The sequence below is a fragment of the Contarinia nasturtii genome, unplaced genomic scaffold, assembly GCF_009176525.2.
Source record: "Contarinia nasturtii isolate CC-2019 unplaced genomic scaffold, AAFC_CNas_1.1 Cnas_scaffold_533, whole genome shotgun sequence".
NCBI lineage: Eukaryota > Metazoa > Arthropoda > Insecta > Diptera > Cecidomyiidae > Contarinia > Contarinia nasturtii.
In genome coordinates, this window is record NW_022197885.1 from 3,084,727 (window position 1) to 3,109,277 (window position 24,551).

Sequence of the window (24,551 nt, forward strand, 5' to 3'; positions counted from 1 at the left end):
AAGCAAACAGCATTTTTACCAATTTAATATACAAAATACGCTAATTTCGGAATTGAATGAGGCATCAATATATTCCATATATAAACTGTAAACCCAACAAAAGTGACACTTTAAATCATATTTCAAATAAATTCATCTGAATGGTGTATCGACAAGAGGCGTTTTATTTGGATTTAATCTTAAAATTTGAGCGCCAAATCAAAGGTGAAGTATCTTTCGAACCACCCAGTGATGACATTTCGCTTGCACTCTGGCGGCGATTCAACGTATCATGCTAACAGATGATTTGATAAAGTGAATCCAGTTGTGTATTTGACGTTGACATTTATGCGTTCATTCAAAACAGACTCATACAAATGCACAGTCATAACGCACACTCTCGCCCACTATTCCATTGCGAACAGAGTTTGTGAATAAAAATAAAAAATAAAAAAAGCTGTATTGTATCATACCTAATCGCCCCTTTGGTGGTAGAGAAAGAAGAAGAAAAAAGAACGGTGTTCATGCTGCGCATTGACACATACAGTGAAAGGTTTGTTGCGCACGGCGTACACTCTATATATCTGCTGGAAAACGATTGATTGTGTACGCACACATTACGATACACAATGGCAGTATTCGGTCACTATATCAAATATATACACTCAACACAGGAATACTCTCCATAACTGTTTCCATTGATCGAAAACGTTTGAGTCGAGCAACAGAGACTGCACTCGTGACTTACAATAACATTCGTGTGTATTACTTCTTCTCTTCTATATATATATTTTTTTCTTCTTTAAATATTAATATCTCGTTTATATTGTTACGTGGTGATTTCTTTCGTTCGGACACTCGAATGAAAAACCGTAAATCAAACCTTTTTCTTCTATACCATTTGGTGTGTGTAATTGATTTTTTTTCGCTGTACATTGTCGTGTCAAAAAAAATTCAAAGTCAAACTACATCTGAATTGGGATTACTATTTGTTTTGTTGAGTAAGAATCATGTGAACTGGAATCGGTCGGAATATTCCAACGTTATTTTTTTATTGAGTTTAATTAGCAAAAATGCACAAAACATTTTACGACTTGTGAAAATTAAGCTCATACATTACATTCGAATGAGTGTTGAAATCGATTTTCGAATAAATCTGTGGTGAATTTCAATCTATTTTCCATATTTTCTGTGCAATAAAAGAAAAAAACAACAGAGCCTTTCATTTTTTTTCCCAGCTAGTATTGTTGTTGTTGTTGTCGTCATCACTAATACAATTGGTGTGCTTGTCATTGTGTCATGTGCTATGTATATAGTAGCTAGGTTTGGTGTGTGATACGGATTGTATTTCGCACACATACACACATACATGCACACAACAACCACATCCATAGTCAAGTGCCATCTAGTACGCATTCGATGAAAAAATCTTTCTGAAATCTTTTCACTATCGATAAGAAAATGTCTGCATACGCAAGGAAAATTGACGTTTGTAAGAAGAAAAAGTGCACAACTGTTTTAATATGAACGCAACAAATAATATAATTAAAACATATTTTCAGTGTAATTCATTGTTAGTTTATCTCATTGGTCACCATTCAAGCGAATGAAAAGAAAAATGAGAACTCTGTGCAGCATTGGTTTTTTCCCTCATTTCTAATTCGAGTGTAATGTCATTTTTTTCAAGCTTTGTCCCAAATGGACGAGCAAATCAATTGGATTCTTTTTTTTTGCGGTGTGTCCTTTTTCCAATCTTTGTGCGTGCTCATGTAGTGTGAAGGTTTGAATTTACAAAAAATAGAGAGAGATAAAAATGATTGAAAAGTGAAAAAGAAAGTTTATATCGAATGGAAAATGCAAAAGAATCGTTTTGTTTGTTTGTAAATTAAATATTTTCCGGATCAATTGCGAATGTTACGAGATAACAATAAAAATATGACATATTTTATGATGCAAATTAAAATGTGTTTATATTCTTATTTAATTTAATTTCTTTTAGCATCGCTACATCAACTTTGACATCAAAATGGAATGTGAAAACGAAGAAATCGATGTGTCTAGTGTACATATACAATAGTATTAAAAAAAATGTAGGCAACAAAGAAAAAAGTTTACAAGAAAAAAAAAAGAAAAATTTACGAAAGAAACGATGATACGAAACGGGACTCAACAGCTAAAAGTCGTTGAGCATAATAAAAAAATACGAAAACAGCATAAAATAAATTAGTTAATTAATTGAACGAAAATCATATGTGTTGTTGTGGTGAGTGATTTACCAACAACTACAACAAACAAAAAGAAGAGAAAAAAAAAATAATTATCTCTCACCAAAAGTATAGACGAAATCATCGAAAGACCGCGACAACGGCAACGTTCATATACGATAGAATCGTGCTATTTGAACAAGGACAAGTGTGATTGTGTATGTATATGCGTCAATGTGCAAAAAAATTGAGAATTTTGCCCAAAAAAAACGAAACGAAAACGTTCAGCCATTCAGTAAAAAGTCAACAACAAAAATAAATAGAAAATAATTCAATTTAAATAGGCGAAACACACTCTCACAAGACATATTCTAAGCGCGCGCGAGACATATACACATATACACTCCGCTCACAATGGACTGTCATCAAATATTGAGCGGCGCTTGTAATGTGGGCGACAAATGCTTTGCAATTGGTTCGGTTGAGGGAATCAATTTCACAGTAAGTATACATTTTCTTTATAAGCTGCTTTTATTCTCTGTACTTTTTCTCGCGATGACCTTTTTCAAGACACCAAGAAGTTTTTCATTAACGCCCATCACCATTTTGACTGGATGCGTGTTTGAAATTGAATAAACATCCGTTTGTGTCAGTTAGTGTCTTTTAAATTTCAATTAGCTCGCATCAGAGTTACATTTCAATGTTTACACACCGTTTTCCTATTCATTTTGATCCATTTTGCAACACAATTTTATGCAATATAAAATGTTTAACACATACATAACTCATATTTTTTTTATGAGATGACATACTACGTTAATATTATATGAATATTTTGTATGACATTATATAAATAGAAACGATCTAGAGACAATAATAATTGGTTCAATTTAATTTAACTGACACAGAGATAAAAAAAAAAATGAGTGAGAGGTAAAGAAGAGTGTGGTGCCGTTCTCTCCTCTCTCACTGGCAAATCTGATTTATACACAAACGAATCCATTTGAACGTGTGATATATGTATAATGAAATCAACGAGCAATGGACATAGCAATAAGTGATATGTCATTGAAATATTATTTATATATATACTTATGTATATTAGATACGGCTACAAATACAATTGCATGCAATGAAAACGGCTGTCAGACATCTCTCCTCGGCTACCGCGCCGAAACTATATCGACGCTGAAACAATGTTATACATATTCTATTATACTATCGTATACATACGAAGAGCGCAATCTGTCTGTAGTAAATTTGAATTCGAGCGTGTTCACTGCTCTGAAGCGGTGACTCGTGTTTGCGTAAAAATTGAATAGGATCAATGTGATTGCTTTAAACAATCCCAAAACAATTTGTTCTTGGTTATTGCTTATTATTATTACTTCTTTTTTTGTGTCGCTGTTAATTTGTGAACGTTTTTATGTTCATTCTTCGTCAATTTTGCAGTTGTCTCAGTTGATTTTCGCTTCAATTGTGTGCCGAGGCTCACATAGATATAGAAATTGTAGTTGAAATTTTTTCGTTTCAATAAAACTGGGTCTTTTTGTCAATTTACTTCTATATTCTATAGCATGCAAATGCAAATGAATTGGCAACATTTTTTAGTGACAGCAAATAAATCCCTTCATCATTTTCAAACGAAAGTAAATTACATTTTACCATTTTTGACTTTTGTCAAGTGAACAAAAAAGATATTAAATTTTACTTGGCATTGTTCAAGTCAATTGATTGTAACATGTAGAAAGGTGTTCGCATTTTGTCTCTATTGTTTTTGCCTGTGGTGACATATCAACACAAAGGTAACTTGATTTATTATCTCTGGAATTATCATCAACTTCATGTGACACGTAGACAAAACAAAAAGAAAGCACGACTCTGAACTACGTGCGATGAACAAATTTCATTTGTTTTTTTTTTTTTTGTCGTAGAATCTCAATGAAGCAATCAAACTAATGAAATCAGTTGTATAGTGGTTTTTAAACCAATAGCAATGTCATGATTGAAGGGAATGCGTAGAAAATATAAACAACAATCTTTTCCAGTTGATTTAACTAAAATCGCATTAAATTGCACGATCCCCAGGCAGCATAATTATTCATATCGATCTCAGCAGCACAAAATTGCAAATAAGTAATCGTCGCAATAAACATGGCATTACATCAAAAATGGCACAACAAAATTCAGTTTAATTAATACCAGCATAATATTATTAGACGGCAATGCGCAAGTACGAACTCGTTTCTTTAAACACGAATAAGAAGGAGAGAAAGAAAAAAAAAGCTGAGAAAATTACGTCGTATTGAGAAAGAAAACAAAATGTGACAAGTTCATTTTGTGATGCAAATCGAGTATATCTTTGTAATCAAAAAACAAATAAAACCGAACATCGAATCGTTATGTCGTAGTCAATTTGCTGTTTTGAATTTGTGTAAATATCGTATGGTTCCAGTGAGAATCGCGCACTCATTCGCTCCCATTTAAAATGAATTGCATTTATTGTTTATCACTTGAATATGGGCAATGCGCACATTATTTTTTTCTATTTGAATTAAAATAAAAATTAAAAACAAAACGACAACGCAACGGAGGAGCAAAGGCAACAACAACGAAAAGAAAACAATAGTACCGCCCGTTTAAATACACTTGAATCAACTTGATGATCTATATTCAAGTATGGCACTGACACTTACACACACACGCATATTTCAACTAATTACATATCCAATATCACATGCTTCGCTATCATGTACAAACAATGATTTTGAATTCAGAGAAGAAAACAGCAACACTACTCAAAAAACGATTACAAGCGCTTCGATGACAGCCAAATGTAAATACGATTAATACAACAAGTTTCAACTGACGAAAAAAAATTACTCGAAAAATGAATTTCGAACCACAAATGCGTCAATCTCGGCGAGTTTATCAAATGTCGCAGGAAATTGATGTTGTTCGCAGAAAAATGCACAAAAACAATCGATATTCGTTATTTATTATTGACAATAATGCGAATGCAAAATAAAACGGGAAATTGCAAAAAAAACAAGCTCCGCTCTTCACGTTCCATTTGAATCGGGTCAATGTGTGCGTGCATCTGCTCAATTGTTGATTTTTGTTTGTAGTTCCCCATTGGTCACCATCATTGTTGAACCATTATTTTTTATTAGGTTTTATTGAATTTTAATGCGAGCATTTACACTTGTGTCATGGCATATTGATTAATCAATATTATGTACGGTTTTTGTTTCTTTCTCGCATATTTGACGTGCTCAAAACACAATTTTTTTTTTGGGCAAACATATGTCATTCAACGGTTCAATGTATTGGTCATTCATGCATATGGTGACTATAATAATAATACTTTGAATAATAGCACATTTTTTTCTCTCTTTCCTCATTTTGACGCAAACTGCTTTTGATCAGCTGACTTGTTCAACGTCTTTTTCCATATACACACATTCGACCAAAATGACAAATCATATGTGTCAAAATTTGTATTTCGATACTTGTGTGTGTGTGCTTACGTGTGTTAATTTAATGATGATGAAAAATTTAAAACAAAGTTCATGCAACATCAGGTGTAGTTAAGTTTGACCTCGCTTCAAAATGTCGCTGTGCATGTGTGCATATGACAACGATTACAGCAAATGTGATTTATAGCCGTCACATAATCGATAAACATGTTAAGAGTGTTCAACCACAAAATTAAAAGTTCTAATTGGATTCTGTAATTGGTTTCGGGTTCTCATGAGTGTGCCTTCACTAGTCTAAAGTGTATATGGCAATTGAGATTTTTTTCTCTCTATGTTTCTCTTTCGCTCGACAAAACTTTCACAATTCAATTGATATTGAAGCACATACACATGCGAGAGCCAGATAAAACTGATTTGCACCGATTTTTTTTGCTCCGTGAACGATGTCTCACATTCCGTAATGTTTTTATTGCCACAATTTGTTCATTAGTTTTGCCATACTCGTTAGTGTAATGTCAATGAGCGAGAGCAAAAAAATATATAGTTTTTGTACCCGCTGCCCATAGCCGTTTTACTGCATTTTATTTAGTGGTTTTTTCTTCATAGTAGAACTATGTAAACATTCCAAAGCGTATTTATAAATTTGTTTGTGTACGCTAAGCGCTCTGTGGGCGTTACGCCAAACGATGTGAATATGGACAAATAACTCTAAGGAGACGATTAACAATCAACATTTCAATTTGGCAATTTTCATCTATGCTAATTCATGAGCCGGCAGAATGCCGACGCCGGTCACAAGATATCGACAAATACAGTAGATATTCATACAATGGGTCACATGCTTCCTTATTAAATATGACATCAAATTAACATTTTCTTCTTCTTTTGGAATGACGGCACAACATCTCATGATTTGCTCATCAAATGTAAATAAAACTTAATCAAACTGCATTCGATTGAGCGGACGAAAGAGAAAGAGAGAAAATTACAAAAAATACACGATGCGATATATAAATATCATCAGTGTAAACACATATGCGATGTGAAAGAAATTAAAATTGCTGAACTGAGCATATTTACAAAACTTTTGTTTACTTTGCGTCTCGACATGTGTACTATAGTGTATACATTTTCAATGAAGTTTGATGTTCATCATTTTTCTAATTATTATTTATTGATTTTATTCATCAATATTTTTGCAGTCAATAAATTAAAGCTGATTGATTTTATATTTTTGTTTGATTTTCAATTGTTTTTTTTTCATAGGCATATGCAGCCGGCTGCAACATTGTAATCCTAGCGAGTACATTCGAGCGTGTTCAAATCATCCCGGGTGCAACTCACAATTATATTCGAATATCAGCGCTAGACTGTAGCACCGATACCGGAAAAATTGCAGCCGCCTATGAGGACAAAGTGTGTATTTTCGAGCCAACACCATTGATTCATAGTCAATGTCCACCATCACATGGATTAGAATATCGGTAAATAACGTAGTTTCGATCCGCTTGCAGACACAATGCAATCAATTTTAAATGATAATTTATATTTTAGATGGGTTCAAACTGGATCACTGCAGGCCGATTCTCACATCAGTTCGTTGTCATGGAATCTAGAAGGTACGCGATTGTTGACGGGTGGTGTCACCATTCAATTGTGGCATGAACGAATCACAAACAAAGAAGAGGATCCAGCACGTAAGTATCATGCATTAAATTAAATCAATTTAAAACCACTGACGCACACGAGCATGAATGATCACACACACATATTATTTCGGCATTCAATTTTTAGCTGTCACATTTGAAATAGGGGGCGGTGGTAGTGATCGTGGTGATCCAAAGACACCAAACAATGAAGAGGAACCCGAATGGGAATGCGTATGGAAGTGCCATACGGCAACGCCGGTACATCATATGTCATTCAGTCCAGATGGCACACTATTTGCAACATCCGGTAAAAGTGATCGTCTAGTGAAGATTTGGTACGAGAACAAAAATGGTAAGGAAACCACCAACGAGAATTAAGAAATTGAAAAAAAATTGATCAAAATCAATTAATTAATTAACGTTCGTTTGGAATCTTTGCATTTTACAGTACTTTTTCCCAATAAAAATGTGGATCAAGCGCACTTTGGTTCGATGACATCAACCGGCCATTTGGAATTGAACTATGGATTCGTGTACATTGCACATCCACGGGCTGTGACACATTTGTCGTGGCGCAAAACCAGTAAATACATGCCAAAAGGTTCTGTATCAAATATGCTTGTCACATCGTGTTTAGATAACATTTGCCGAATTTGGATTGAAACCGTTTTACCCGATGATGGTTTAGTGAATATGAATCAATTTGATCCGTTGGCCACGCAAAACCCCAAATTTCGAACACATCGACATAAACATCGATTTATGCAACGATTAAAGCATATGAAAACGTGTTTCCACATCAGACGTCATGCAAAACATAATAATGGTAATAGCCATCACATTGGTCAAACCGTCGGTTCTGTATATGGTTCAACATTGGCAAGTGGAAATTTTGGACAATCGATGCCAATACCATCGTTACCATCGACATACAGTGTTCATGATTTTCATTCGTATGGTTACCATGGAACGGGCGTGACGCCCGGTTTGCATTTCCATTTGGCCGCATCAATAAATGCTGAAACCGATATACCTCTCGTACCATCGATGCAATCGAATGATCCAACAAATCAACCAAATTTTATTTTGCATTGGCTGAATAACAAAGAGATGCATTTTACGATGCAGGCTGAGTCCATTTTACAGGAACTGACACGAAAGGTCATTGAAAAAGAGCAAATGAATAATATATCGAGCGGCACTAGCGAACATAATTCAGATGGTCATGATGGTGGCGGACACGACGATAACAATCCATCGCATAATCACTTGACCACCGAAGAGCCGAAGAGACGATTTGGCAAAAGTCAAAAATCATTTTCGCACGATGAAAGTAATAGTGACGATCATTTGGGGCATTCGGCGAAATCGGGCGGTGTCGGTCTTCATAGTCATCATTCGTTATCAAATACGACATCATTGAATTCGCTGGCCACCGATCATGGTGCGGCAAATGTTCCTGTAACCGATTCACTTGATATGAAAATCGAATGTCTTCTACGTGATTGGCATCACAGTCCCGATCTATTGTTTTCCATTCATCCAATCGATGGAAGCTATTTGATTTGGGTGGTTGAATGGCTCGATGAATATCATCCGGGTGCATTTAGACAAGCGCAAATTTCATTTTCAACCCGAATTCCATCTGGTTTTCCACTTGGCGATGCAATGTCAATGTCCACTTCAGTCAATCTGTACAATACCGGCGGCCATTTATTACATTTTCGAGAAATGGTAAAAGGTGTACCCAGCTCCGTGGTTAGTCAGGCCGCATCGAATACAGATAATGGCGGCGATCCAACAACACCGTTGCCAAGTGTACAAGAGGAATCGGAAGAACAAGCACAACAAGATGAAGGCAGAAAAAGTGTAACGAAAACCATTAATCAACATCAAAATGGTGCCAACGATGGAACAGAAGAAGAACAACCGCCCGATATATTGACAGCACCACCATCACCAACTATATCAATGGTAACGAAACATGCAAACGGAACATTGAATTTGTGGCAACTTACCTTTGCTGACAAATCGAAATTTACTCAGGTCAGTGGATTTAGTGAATCTTTTTTTTAAATTTGCATTTTCATTTTGATGGAATTATGTACAATTAATTGTTTGTTTTCTATTCAATAAATTCGTAAAGGTTTTAAGCATTGGACACGTATCACGTGCATCGGGTCATCGTTTTCGTGTTAACGACATTACGTGTCATCCGGTGTTACCATTGTTGTTAACAACCTCTCATCACAACATTCCAGATACACCATCCGATCCAAATGGGCCGTACAGTGCAAATTTGTTTACACCAAATAAAGGAAAAGACGTTTGTGTTCCATCCGGATTTTGTTCCGAATTGATTTTGTGGCGTGTTGATTCGGTTGGACCGCTTGCCCAATCGGGTGGAGTTGAAGAATTGGCACGAATCAATTCACTTGAAATATCTGCGTTCAGCAATGTGGCATGGATACCAACATTGTTGCCAAGCACAACATTGGGCAGTTTGAGTAATTCACCGTCAGCATGTTTTGTTGCTAGTGACGGTGAATGTTTACGTGTTTATCAGGCTGTAATCGATGCACGCACTCTACTCGCCGAAGTATCTAGTAGTGAGCGAAAAACACGTATGATGGATTCCATGGTATCTCTTTCATCCGACGGTTCATCCGATAATGCTGTTCCACAACAGCCGTGGCATACAAAAATTAAAATTGTTTCACAACAATCGACAGCCCGTCCAGGTTGCATAATTCAATTGGATGGCATTGATGATGCTACGCACGATTGGCAAAATACCCAATTCTTACATGTTTTCCAAGAACAATTAATTACCGGCGAACGAAATGAAGTGCGAACAATTCCGGTGGCCGAGAACTTTGATTTGGGCCTGATGGAAAATCAAATGAGTGCAATTGTTGATCTACAACAGAATTCAGTGTTCGAAGAACCATTTTACATTGTTTTAATCGAACGTACAACGAATGGTAGCACCATTCATATGTGGCGCATTGTGATTGCATCACAACCAGAAACGAATGAACTAACCGAAAGTAACATGTACGTACCTGATGGAAATTTGATTCAGGATTTAGATGAACCGGATCCAACTGGACGTCGACAATCACTTGCCGGTTATAATTTAAATAATACCGATGGAAAAGTATTCAATGCCACTGAAGCTCCGCATGTTAGTATTAAAACGACAAAAGTATGCACACAAGAGTTACCATTGCCCGAAGGTGTTGATGTTGTACATGCTGCCCCAGCAGCCGGTCATTTAAGTTCATCATCCATTTATCCTGCTTGTTTTGCACCGTACATCATTGTAACGGCATGCTCCGATTCAACGTCACGTTTTTGGCGTTGTAAAATAATTAAAAATGATGATGGTGCCACCAATGATGCTGACAATCCATTTGCAACACAGGATAGTTTGAAGTACGAATGGTGTGAATGGGATATGTTAAGTCGAGATCGCGAATCAACGATTGAAGTACCTGGTCAACCGTTGCATATTAGTGCTGCGTATTCGGGACGAATTGCATGCGCCTATAAATATGGAAAATCATTTACGCGACCACACAAAGGTGACCCGGATTCAAGATATGTTAATTTATGCGTTGCAATTTATGAGTGCGAAAGTACCGGTGGCAGCGAATGGATACTTGAAGATACAATTCATTTGAAAAATGTGCATTTGCCTCGCATTAATTTAGATCCACATTTGGATCTGAGCTATTTACACGATCGAAGTATGTTACAGAAAAAGCAAAAACTAACACAAGTCATTCAAAATTTGACACATGATGAATCACGTTCACCGCGAAATGGTGAAATAACACCGGATGGTTTACCAAAACCGAGCACACTGTTAGCCGTTCCAAGTTTTAGCACATTACAATCATTGCGAAAAAGTATCATCGAAAATGGCAATACATGCCCGTTAACGCAAAAGCATTTGGTTCAATTGGATTGGGTGTCGAAAGAGGATGGTTCGCATATATTAACCGTAGCTGTTGGTAGTAAAATTCTCTTATACACATCAGTATCTAGTGATTTGGCACAAGCAAATATAAAAGCGATGAAAGAATCACAATCATCAAATCGGCCACTGTTGCGAAAGGCCAGTTCGTTGGCACAGCCACATTTCAACGATGAAATTCGTTGGATGAAATTACGTCAAATTGAACTGCATACGGCCGATGGTTTACCACCATTACCGATGCAAATGTCTTGGGTTCGCGATGGAATTCTTGTCGTTGGAATGGATTCGGAGATGCACGTCTATTCACAATGGAAACCGCACAAAAACACCAACAATATTGACATCGAAGATATGCAAGATACAAGAAATTTACGTGATGAAGATTTACGAACAATGGCCAATGAGAATACACAACGTCGCATGGCATCGGCCGCATCAATAACACATTTGAATCGTGCCCATGGTTCGATGAATTTACAAATGATAACAAATGAAAAGAAACGAAAATTGGGCCCAGCGATAAGCACCAATCAACTGAATAACATCGATCAAGGTCGTATTCATGATTATATGCCGGATTTTGGTTTGTTTGAAGCATCACGAATTGCATGCCCCGTTTTACCACAATACCATCCAAAACAATTGATGGAATTACTTAATTGCGGCAAAATTCGATGGGTTAAAGCAATATTAGCGCATTTGGTTCGATGCATCAGTGGAACATACATTAATCGATCGAACGGAATTTCTGGCGGAGATGAAGAAAATACAAATCATCAGGTATTTTTCATAAAAATAAACATTTTAAATGGAACCAAAATTGATACCGACGTCAAAAAGTGTTCTTTCTCGCAGCAAAACCAAACAGAGAAAAACCAAAAACTAAAATATACAATCCAAAGTCATGCCATTCTTTCCATATGTCAAATTCAGTTAAATTTCATAAAAAGCGTTACCACATCGTTTAAATGTTGTTGTTGTTTTTTGTTCACAAACAAACAAAACATTAATTAATTTAAAAACATCAAGAGATTAATTGGTTTTTCGTCAGATCGTCTCATCACTCTCTGTGTATTATTCAATACTAAAATCAAAAGAAAACTACAAACACAAAGGCGGTAAACTTTCGCATATTGATAACTCTGATGTTTTAATCTTGTTAATTTGCTGTATTGCTAAAAATTACTATTCTGTGTTAACTCTTCCCTATTTAGTAAGTGTTAACACTGTCACAAATCACATTGAACCACACCACCCAAAATATCCTACACTAAATATCTCTATCTACCTAAATCTATCACTATTTCAGACAAGCAAAAAAAGATATCAAAACATCAACCTTTAATGTATGCAATATATGACCCGCATTCAGTGCGTTTAAAACATTCATTTTGTATAGCTTAAATTCTTATTTATTATTTTGCCCAATACACTTATTTTAGCGTCAAACCAAATTTGATATACCAAAATTGAACATTTTTATTTCACCGATCGAGATGATTAAGGAAAAGTTGATTTAGTTTAAAATATTGCTAAACGATAATGCGAAAACCAAAAGAATGTTAAAAAAAGATATGTTTTTAGAGAAATGATGCACTAGACGAAACTCAAGTGCATTAATATTTTATTTTAATTCGTGTGGCATGAAACATAGATTGTTAGACATTTTGTGCACTTTTTTCTATCACAAAATTTACAAAGAAAACAAAAGGCGAAAAAACAACAATTTTGAATTGATACCATAATTTAGCAATATTTTGAATGAATTAATTTGATTTGCAGCGAGGTTGGTCGAGATCTCGCACATTATCTGTGAGTTACGTGGCTGGCACCGCAAGTCCTTTAGAACAAAGAGGATCTACAACACAGGTGTGAACATGATTTTTTTTTTGTTTCTTTTTTTTCCTTATTTTGTTTTTGTTTTCATTTTTATTCTTACTTTTTCAAAATATGTATTTAATTTTATATATTTAATTTCCGTTGCATTTGTCTTCTCTCCATCAAATTTATTTATATGAATGAAAAGTTTTTTCTTTCTTCTTGTTATTGTCTATCTGTGATGTTGCGACGTGTCAACAATCGAAATAAATGTTCGAAGAAAATGTCATTCGATAATTTATTCGCAAAACAAAAGAAGCGAAAAATAACATTTTCTTTGAACATATATCTATGATTTGTGTAAATTCTTTCGTTAGTGCCTCATTGAAGTAGTGCTTCGTTATTATAGTAGGATTTTGAGACTGTCCATTTTGATTTCTTTATATTCTGTTCCATGTTGATTTAATCTGAGCCAGACTTTCGAAATTTTGATTTTTTTTTAAGGATTTCAAACTATTTTGATCATTGATTTCGTATGTACAATTCAATCCAATTATTTTGATCATTGTTTTAACACATTAGTAGCTTCTTCATATCGAATTGATTGCGAGTAGTTGTAATACTTGAAGCATGCCGTAGAAATCGTTCCTTTCGTTCGTTTAATGTTAAACCCAAATAATAACATTGATCTAATTTTTCCCCTCAAATTAATAAAAAATATACATATGGTTACAAAAAGTACAGCACTTGTGTATACACAAAAACAAAAACCGGACTATGTACACAAATGCTATGTAATACATGAACTTTATCGTTAAATTCAATAGATAAAAACCAAAGTGGAAAGCATGATCTGTATTTAGTAGAATTGTTGACTTGTTAATATAAAATCAATCAATAACGATCAATAATCAAACAGTCAATCATTTATTTCATACACAATGAAATCAATCGCAGCCAAACATACAAAAATTATGTGCTGTCAATGTATAATATTTTTTTTTATACAGAGATATTTATATGCTTCAAAATTGGCATTTTCGGAAATTAAATGTATTTAATATTAACAAAGAAAAACAAAAGAAAATAATATTGATTGATAATTTTCGATAAATCATTTTTTCTAATACTAAAAAAGAAAACATACGTAAACGATTTGGAATGTAACCGAAAATTAAATTTCATTTTCATTTGTTCTCATCCGCAAATAAATTTAAATGTACCAAGCAGCTTCCTGAGGAGTTAACTCTAGACTATGCTGAAATTACGTCAATTCCACCGTTGCCATTGTGGACACTATTGGCTGCTGACAAAGAACTGGCACAATCGAATAAAAATGAGGGAGAGAAAAAGGTTTGATTATTCTATATCTAGAAGATTCTCTTGAGTATGACTAATTATTACGAATTCTTCTTCTTCTCAGGATTACAACGATTTGTTCGATTCAAATTTGGATGAAGACAATCTGGATGATTTGCTAGAAGATGATGGTGATCGTCAGCAGAGATACGATGCGCGTCGTCCATCGTTGCCAAGTGAACGTCAAAGTTTATCGCATTTTGGACCGCGTCAAGGTCAGCTAATATCACGTTTGTTAACGCACACACATTTGCCGGGATTGTCATCGCTCGATCAAATGCATTTATTGGCATTGGCCGACACTGTGGCCACCTGTAACACCGACTTTGCCGAACGATTTATTAACGATGCTGCCAAAACGGCAATATCAAAGGAGAATTTAACCGGTATTCCGGAAAATGTCAGCACCGAATCGCTTGACGATTGTGGTCTTCGATTTTTACTTGCAATGAAACACTATACATATTTATTGCGATGTCTACCAATTGCACAACGTACACAATTCCAGAAGCAAGGTGTCGTTTCGTCGAACATTGTCTGGGCATTCCATTCGGAGAGTGAAGAAGAAATTCTTCAATTGATTCCATCGTATGCAAAAGATCAATTGAGATGGTCACAATTGAAAGAGCTTGGCGTCGGTTGGTGGTTGAGAAATAATTCATTGCTACGACGATGCATTGAAAAATTGGCCAGATCTAGCTATCAAGCAAAACAAGATCCAATGGATGCAGCCCTCTATTACATTGCAATGAAGAAAAAATCACTGGTCTGGGGATTGTATCGATCACAACGTGATGAAAAGATGACACAATTCTTTGCGAATAATTTCAGCGAGGATCGGTGGCGAAAGGCTGCACTGAAAAATGCATTTGCATTGTTGGGCAAACAACGTTTTGAACATGCGGTCGCATTCTTTTTATTGGCCAATTCATTGAACGATGCCATTGAAGTGTGCCTAACAAAATTGGAAGATTTACAATTGGCACTGGTCATTGCACGATTGTATGAAGGCGAACATGATTCAACACCGCCAAGCTACAAGAAACTATTATACGAAGAAGTTTTAGGTTGTGACAGCGACGGAAACAATCGAGACATCAGTCGTGCCCATCCGGATCCATTTTTACGATCGATGGCACTTTGGCTACTCAAAGACTATTCTGGCAGCTTAAATACACTTTTATTGAATAACGTTGGTTTGAATCATACAGCCCATTTGGACGACGATCCATTATTACGCTCCGATTCGAATCAATCAACCAATCCGAATGTATTTAATTTCTATATTTATCTTCGAACGCATCCACTTTTGATACGACAATACATTGCATCGAGCGCACAAGAAAAGAAGAAAGCACAAGTGGTATTGTCTGGTTTCAGCTATAGTGGCGGCGAAAATACACAAGCACCAACGAAAATCTGGGGCGATCGGCAAATTCAAATCGAAGATTCAATCACACCATTGGAACGGCAACTATATTTCACAACTGCTCATGGTCATTTCAAGGCTGGTTGTCCGGCTTTAGCACTCGAAGTATTAAGCAAATTACCGTCTAAAGTCATTGAACCGGAAGAACCGAGTCAAGTTAATACACCGACGGATGAAAACCATGCCGAATTGATTGATACGGGCATTTTCAGCGATCAAAAGAATAAAATTGAACCACAAAAAACAGACACTTTTGACTGGGGAGCACCGGCCGCAACAAGCAATGGATTGGATACGGCAGATGCTTTGGATTGGGGTGCACCGGTTACAAAGTCCAACGATGATGAATTTAAAATTGAATGGGAGGAAGATGGTGATGATACTAATTCGGACGAAAATGATACCGGTCTTAGTATGGGCGTTGATAAGAAAAAAGAAGACGAAGAAAGCAGTAATCGTCCATCGATACAAGTGAATTCACAAGAAAGCAACGGCGAACGCACTGAAATGCTTGATATAATGGCACAACAATTGAAATTCGTTGCATGCTTGAAAATTCTCATGGAAGAGCTATCAACATTGGCCACTGGATTCGAAGTTGATGGCGGCCAATTGAGATATCAATTGTATGTTTGGCTCGAGAAAGAGGTTGAAGCGCTCAAACAATTGTGCAATTACAGCAGCAGCGAATCAGAAACGGTAGCAAACGAGGAAGGTAATCAAACCGAAACAAATGATCGTGAAACACCAATACCTGGTGCCAGACAATATGGTGAACGGCCCACATTACATGAAATTTTGATCGCAGAAAAACAAGACTTTGAAGCGAAAGTGCAAAGAGCGGCAAGAAGAAAACGATGGCTTAAAGGTAAATAAATAAAAAAAAACCAAAAAAATTGAAGAAAAAAGCAGTATGAATGAATGTCCAATAATTTTTTGTTTTGTTTTAAATTTGCAGCAAATGAAACATTGCTGAGAACATTGCTCAGTTATTGTTCGTTGCATGGAGCTAGTGGAGGTGGATTGTCATCTGTTCGGATGGAGCTTGTGTTGCTGTTACAAGAATTGCAACAAGAAAAGACGCAACAACAACTACTTAGTCCACTTCCCTTCCCAACCACATTGCCACTACTCAGCGCTTGTGTAGCTGGTAATCGAACTGTCATCGCTGATCCAATACGTTATCTAGAGGTAAAATGCACTTTTAACGACTATTGCGATCGTATTCTCAATTTAAAATGTGTTGTTTTTTTCCAGGCTCAAACTCATGATATGTTACAAACAATGGTTGCTCTTAGATCGCCACCAGTTGGACTGCAAACATCAACTGCTTCCGAAATATTTATTTTGCGTGATTTGGCCGTCGCTCTATCCGCTTGCATTTATCAATCGTTATGTGATTCGGACACATTTATTGTAAAACAAAATGCTGAAACAAATGGTTGCCACAGTCCTGGCATGGAAACACTAGCCCGCCTAAATGCCAGCTGTCAAAGTACGCATCTAATGGCAAATGCTGCCGGTAGCCGACGTCGTCGAAAGTACTCGTCGGATGAACCGATTGCGGTGAGCACATTGCCATCAAAATGGCCAGGTGTTACGAATTTACGAGCATTACTTGCCCAGGAAAAAGATGAAGATACGCCACGTTTGAATGTATTACTTTGTGAAGCATTTATGGCAACATTTATGTCACTGCTAGTATACGGTTTGTCAACATGTGATTGTCACATTTTGTATCGTTTGGCTGGCCAAAAATTCACAAACCAATCATGGGGTAGCCTCTTTGGCGGTGGCGTAAAAAAACTATTGCGTAAAGCCAGCTCAAGAGCACATGCAACAATACAAGAAATATCACAAACATCACAAGACACAATTATCGAAAATGGCGAAGCAACGAATACTGATAGTGGCGTTTGGGGTGCAGTCACATCAATCACCAAGCAAAGAGTTAAACTGAATATGAAATTGCTTGGACATTTTGGTGGTTCACAAGGATCACCAAATATGAAAGAAGATAAACCAACGTACAGAGAACAATTTGTGCCACCAGATATGTCAATGGTGTCATACTTTATGGCAAAACCATTAATAAGAGGTGAAAAACAGACAGATTTGTTTTTAAATTTGAATTAAATGGAAATTAATGAAAAATAAATTGTTATCCCACAGAAATCGATGATGATGAATACGATTCGGCCGATTCAATAAGCTCTGACGTTGATGAAGACGACGATGATGATGTATTCGCCGATCCATTGAATAATGATCCGAAAGCTAGTCAAGCATCAGCTGCCATGAAAAAACATCGTCGTGAAAATACCGAACACTCGAATCCATACTCATATTCATGGCTTATTATGCGTACGGCCATTTTACGGATTGCACAAAATCAATTGCAAGATTTGATTGCCGTTGCTGGCATTGAAATGCAAGGTAAATATCATTTGAAAATTCAATTTTTTAGTTCATTTTAACCATTTTTTTTTAATGGTTTTGATTTGCAGAATTACCGGTCGCTAGTCCATTGACACATGGTGTTTTACGAAGATTGAATTCATGGATTGAAATTCTCAAAGATGATTTGGCAATGCGTGGCCCAGCGCCGATTGATTTCATTCCCGGTTGTTTCATTGAGTCTGATGTCAAGGGACCGGCCATTCACAAATATCGATCTCTATTGGAAAAACATAATACACCATTCAGTCCGATTCAGGCATCATCCGCACCGGCTCGCCGACTATGGCATTATCTGGTGCGACAAGAACCCGTTCAAGATATTTTCATTCGAGCCGTCTTTGGTAAAAAACGTACAACATCAGCAGCCGGTGAAAATGCATCTGTTGCTCCATCGGTTAACAATGACGGAACTTCGAGCAGTTGTAAGTTTTAAGCGCCACAATCATTTGTAGTTGTTGTGTTTTTTTTTATTAGAAACTAAATTTTACTCTATCACCAAATATCAGATGTAAATGCTGACAACGATCGTAATGTTCCCGTTTCCGAGCCCGTTCGCATAATTCACAAAGATCAAGAATCAATATCGGCATTCTGTTTGAACAATGTTAATCCTGGACTTATTTCATTGTCAACACCCAGAGAAGTCCAAGAAATGGATATATCTTTGTTACTCGAATCGCCCAATTGGATGGAAGACGAATGTGAATTAGATATTTTAAATTTGAACAAAGACTCCGATTTAATTCCCTCGAGCAATTTCCTGGTTATTCAAGCCGCTTCCGATAAGTACGTGCATCTAAAATGAAAACAGTTTTTTTAAATTCTACTAAACAAACGTCTCCATCTCTTTAGGAGTATTCTAAATCAAGCACAACATGCTGCCACAAATTATGGCATGCCATCAAGTCCGACATCGACAATGGCTCCACAGTCTGGTCGCGGAGCCTCAGTGGTAAGTGATTTTGTCACCAAACCAACCTCATTTAATAACCATTTACCGTTTTGTAACAACAACAATACACGCAACTAATTTAATAATTGGCTTACATTAAATATCACTAAAACACAAGATACACAAACACATTACACACGATAACAAACTAACACTAACTTTATTGCTTTTGTTTGGCTTTTAATTTTAGAATTTTTTTTGGTTCGAAATTTTTGTTTAAAAAAGAAGCGATAAGATTACTGCCTAAAATGATAAAAAAATAAAATTCACGTATAGTTGGCGCTACATTCTATGTAATAAGCGTATACTTTCCACTTAGTCCGTTTCAACGGAAAACAAGTTTGCATAGAATGCAGCGCCAACTATATGTGAATTTTATTTTTTATCGTTTTAGGCAATAAGTCTATGGTTTTCTTATGGCTTCTTTGTTTTTTTTTCATGGCAATATTGAATTTTTTGACAACAATTTATATTTAGCACTCAAATACACGAAAAACAAACTAATGCACACTTTTAATCGTTTCTTTTTTGTGTATTTGTCAATCTTGACTAAAACTATATTATTCAGATGTGTATAAAAGACCGAAAAATGAATTGATCTCATTTTCCAACATCAAATTGTATAAAAAAAATTCGCTATTATTCTCTTCCTTCTGAAATATTCCCTCAAACGAAAGTTCAAAATTCATCAATTTTTTTGTTTTTCAATCCCAGTCTTATGAAACACTCCAAATCTGACCAAACTGGAAACATTTCCTCAGGTCGAATGTATTTTAATGTTTTCAATTATATTTTTTGATTTTTTTTTCTTTTTTTTTTTCATATTGTGCTTTCTCTTTCAGTTTTTCATATCAAACATTTAATAATTTCGTTGTTATTAAATCAATCCCTATTCAGACAATTGCATTTATCACACTCACAAACACTATATTTCATTTAATTAAAAAAAAAAAAACAAGTAGGAGAGGTTTATTTTGGTGACAAAAAATTGCCATCAAATGATTTTTTATTTAAAACTAACAAAATATCATTTTCTTCTCTCTGTGTGTTACACTCACATCTTTTTTGTCGATGTCGTCTCATTTTGCATTGAACTAACTTCAAAACCCAAAAAATAAACCCAATTTCAAATCAATATCACCACTCGATCTCGCGCATTACGAAAATCAGATTAAAGGAGCCACATTTCCGGGAAGTCATGATCCACGCTTTTGTAAACTGGTCATTGAATATTCTAAGCACTTACTCAAACCGGTACATAACAAACATTATTTACAACATCAACCACCAATCCAATGATTGCAAATTCCATTTCTATCTCTTTACTATAATCGTTTTCTTTTTTATTTTTTCTGAAATTTCTTTTTTTCTTCCATTTCATCGGCATTTGTATTTCAATCATACCGATAAAATACGTCGAAAATGTATATTTTTTTCGGTTTAATTTTGTGTTGAATTGTTTGTTTTTTCTTTTTTGTAAAACGGAATTTGTAACAACGATGAATAGTGTAGTGCCATATATTGTAATGCCGTAGTTGTTGATGAAATTTTTGTCGTAGACTTTGCGGAGCTCAATTTCGTCTCTTGACAATCGATCGCTTTAAAATGAATGATTTCGAAGAATATAGTAATTTGTAGTTCTTCTTTCGGTTGCTTTTCACACTTGAACATCATCCATTTGATCGATTTGATTTTATATTCTTTTCAATGTTTGTCATCTTTATGTTATCTCACATTCTGAACAGCACATTTTTTGTTTGTATGTTTGTTTGTTTTATGTATAAAATAGTTTTCTCTCATTATTTTTCAATTATGTTTTGCCTTATTTTTGATTCTACTTTTCGGAAATAATTACGTGTCGAAAGATTGATGTACCATTTAGAATGACACATTTTGTAGCAAACTTAGCCAGCCTCCATCTTTTTGTTTTTTTCACAATGTAGTTTAGAATTTTATGTACACAGCAATATTTTCAAAATATTTTATGCCTAAAAAACGGCCCGCTTATAATTTCCCGAAAGAGATTCGATTTTGTCGTCTCAAATGTAACATTTTGTAAATAGCATTACAGGTGTGTGCTCGTATTTATTTGTCAATTTTGTCAACATCTTATCAAATTTAACAGAAAAAGCCTCAAAAAACCCCAGACAGAGAAAAACATCCAATTAACGGAAAACAAAAATTCTCTCAAAAATTTATGACGAAATATTTAAAAAGATTTTCAGTTTGATATTTTATTGACACATTTTTGAAATAAATAAATAAATATTGCTGGAACGCACATCTGTAAATGGAATATATTCCTTTGTATTTGTTTTGGAAACTTTGCACAATCTCAATTGCAAGTCGTCGTAAATGTCAATGTTAATCACTTCAAAAATGAATACACCACTAGTGAGATACTTTGAGCGTTGATGTTTCCAATCCACAAACGAATACAATAGAATTGATCACTGTTCGTTTTATGTACGGTTAATTAAATGCTTGTACATCATCAATTAAATGTTTGTAGATCTCTAGTTCTTTTTTGTAAAAAAATGTATTGCGTGTACACTTTTCAGCATCAAGTTCGAGTTTTATTTTCGAATTTCTTATGATTGCAATTTTGTTTTTTTATTCAATTTATTTTACTTTTTTTGTAGAACGCTGGTAATTTAATCAATGTTAATGAACCCAAAAAGGTACATTTCGTTTGTTTTTTTTCTGTTTTCCAAACTTGTTTGAATGTTTTGATTGTTTTTTTTATGTTTTTGGATATGGTTTCCGTGTTTTTTTTTTTAACTTTTCAGTGATTATCAGGAGCAGTTTAAATTGATGTTTTATTTCTTGTATTGGCGAAAATAGCTTTGGTTCCTTTTTTTAAAAAATCTTTTCATTCTTTTTTTATATCGCCGTTAGCTTTTAACAGTTTCAAGTTACATAATTCATTCAAATATATCCACTGCAGTGCTGACTTTTATCTCTCAATAAGGCATGTCTTTGGTTATTTCCGATTCATTATTTTATACAAAATTCATCGTGATCCATTTTCGTTGTTGTTTTGAAGTGACATTTGTCTTTTTTTTCATTGATTTTTGAATTGCATCCAAATAGGAACTTTTGTCATTGTTGCCAACATCTATACTCTCATGAATAAGTGCATCTTTATATATGTACCGTTTTATTTTCAGCTCCTTTAGAATACTCGTATAATTCAATTTATTTCTCCTTCGTTCCCCCTTTTTTACTGACATGCATAAATTAGTTTCAATAATGTTGAAACCCCATCCCTTTTAAAATACATTTCCAATTAATTTGTTGATTTGTTTCAATAAATGTAGCCGATGTTTTTTTTTCTCTTTATTTTCTTGATCGTATGCTTGCTTTCGTGTATTATATTTTTGAATTAATCGTTAATTTTTCTCCAAAGGTATTGAAACACAAAGTCGACAATATAAAGCGAATGTGCGCGCATCCATTGATGCCATTGTACTTAACGGGTGGCCAAGATGGTTCGGTTCAAATGTGGGAATGGGGACATCAACAAGTTGTTTGCACACCGCGACCACCAGGTGAGCTGTGATTTTTGAATAAATTGATTTTATTTGTTATTTTTTTTTATTTATAATTTCGAAAAAGAACGCTACATTTTATAACCGATTCGATTTTATATTTCCAGGCACATTTGCCAAAGTAACACGATGCCGTTTCTCACAACATGGCAATAAATTTGGCATCGCTGATGGTGATGGCAATTTAAGTTTATGGCAAGCCAGTTTGGCATCACAATGCAATCGATCGTTCTTCGTAAGTAGCCATAAGTTTTTTTTGTGTGTTTAAAAGAAAAAAGTTTCTTTTAAATAAAATGTGTCATTGAAAATTGATGGATATTTGTCGTTTCAGACCTACCAATGCCACAATAAAGGAATCTCGGATTTCGTATTTTTGGGCTCGTGCAGTTTAGTGGCAACAGCTGGTCATAGTTCAGAGAGTAAGAACGTCGGTTTATGGGACACATTACTGCCCCAAAAGAAATCTTTGGTTGCATGTAAGTTTTACGAAATTGATTTCTTTTATCTCAATTTTAAATTAATCCCGGTATTACTATCATTTTTAGCGTTCACATGTCATGAACAAGGTGCATCGAGTTTGATTTATGCACCACAGCATCAATTGTTGATTTCGGCTGGTAAAAAGGGTGATGTATGCATATTTGATGTGCGACAACGTTCACTTCGTCATCGTTTCCAAGCGCATGAAAGTGCAATCAAATGCTTAGCCATCGACCCGCATGAAGAGCACTTTGTTACTGGTTCGGCAGACGGTGATATTCGAGTGGGTTTTTCTTTTATTCATTTTAAATTCACAATACTACAAATGCATTTGTTTATATTAAAAATGAATTCAATTCAATAATAGGTATGGGGTCTAACGGTTCATACGTCATTGTACAATTTCCATGGTGAGCATGCGAAGAGCAGTTTCTTCAAACATATTGGTCAAGGTGTTACCCAAATCCAAGTTGATGCTCAAGGCCGTCTGTTTTCATGTGGTGCTGATGGTTCAATGAAAGTACGTCAACTACCTGATCGTGAATCAATCGTCCAAACTTTATACTAAATTCGATATAAAAAAAAACCAATGTATAACGAAACACATACCAAAAAAAAAACAAGACAACACGAAGAAAAAAACATATGAGAGAGTAAACGATACAACAAACAACCTAAACATGAAAACAAACAAACACACACACACATTTCAAGTGATATGTATGAATGGAAGAAAGCACTCTATAAAAAATGCAATCGACTTAATTATCATCATAGCGACAATATTACAAGAAAAAAATATCCTATAATTTTAAACTAAAAACTAGGAATTCACATTTATGAAGAGAGTTTTGGAGGACGGGAGAGAAAAAACGCTGTTGTATTGAGTATTTATTTCTATTTGTTATGCAATTAATTTTTATTTGTTATTTATTGAAACTTTTGAGAAACAAACAATTTTCATAAATTTATCTACCAAATGATGCAAAAACAAAGCAAAAAAAAACACACACACAAATATACACAGACGAAATGAGAATTTACTGGAAAAAATGCCAGGAATGAGAAATCACCACTTCAGTTGATGAGATAGAAAAGCGAATTTCCACTGAAAGTGAGTAATTTAGTGATGTTTGAAGAAAAAAAGAATTAACAAGCAAAGTAAAAGTGAATTTATCTATTTATTATAACTTATTCCAAACAACA

At 35.0% G+C, this 24,551-nt stretch overlaps 1 protein-coding gene across 2 annotated transcripts; it reads left to right on the forward strand.

Moving 5' to 3' along the window:
* The first annotated feature begins 620 nt into the window (after nucleotides 1-620).
* Nucleotides 621-24,004, forward strand: LOC116339582 (dmX-like protein 2). 2 transcript variants are annotated; one of them, XM_031765544.1, is made up of 22 exons: nucleotides 621-737; nucleotides 1,979-2,684; nucleotides 6,929-7,146; nucleotides 7,217-7,359; nucleotides 7,457-7,663; nucleotides 7,760-9,357; nucleotides 9,458-12,076; nucleotides 13,079-13,165; nucleotides 14,345-14,467; nucleotides 14,538-16,770; nucleotides 16,861-17,093; nucleotides 17,160-18,000; nucleotides 18,075-18,338; nucleotides 18,410-18,784; nucleotides 18,869-19,148; nucleotides 19,215-19,314; nucleotides 20,485-20,568; nucleotides 22,724-22,865; nucleotides 22,973-23,100; nucleotides 23,197-23,341; nucleotides 23,411-23,628; nucleotides 23,713-23,913. In XM_031765544.1, the coding sequence occupies exons 2-22, from the start codon at nucleotides 2,598-2,600 to the stop codon at nucleotides 23,911-23,913; spliced, it is 10,326 nt and encodes a 3,441-aa protein (XP_031621404.1). In that variant the 5' UTR covers nucleotides 621-737; nucleotides 1,979-2,597. The 2 variants fall into 2 exon arrangements, with proteins under 2 accessions (XP_031621404.1, XP_031621405.1); XM_031765545.1 differs by lacking the exon at nucleotides 20,485-20,568 and having other exon boundaries at nucleotides 23,713-24,004.
* Nucleotides 24,005-24,551: the final 547 nt, after the last annotated feature.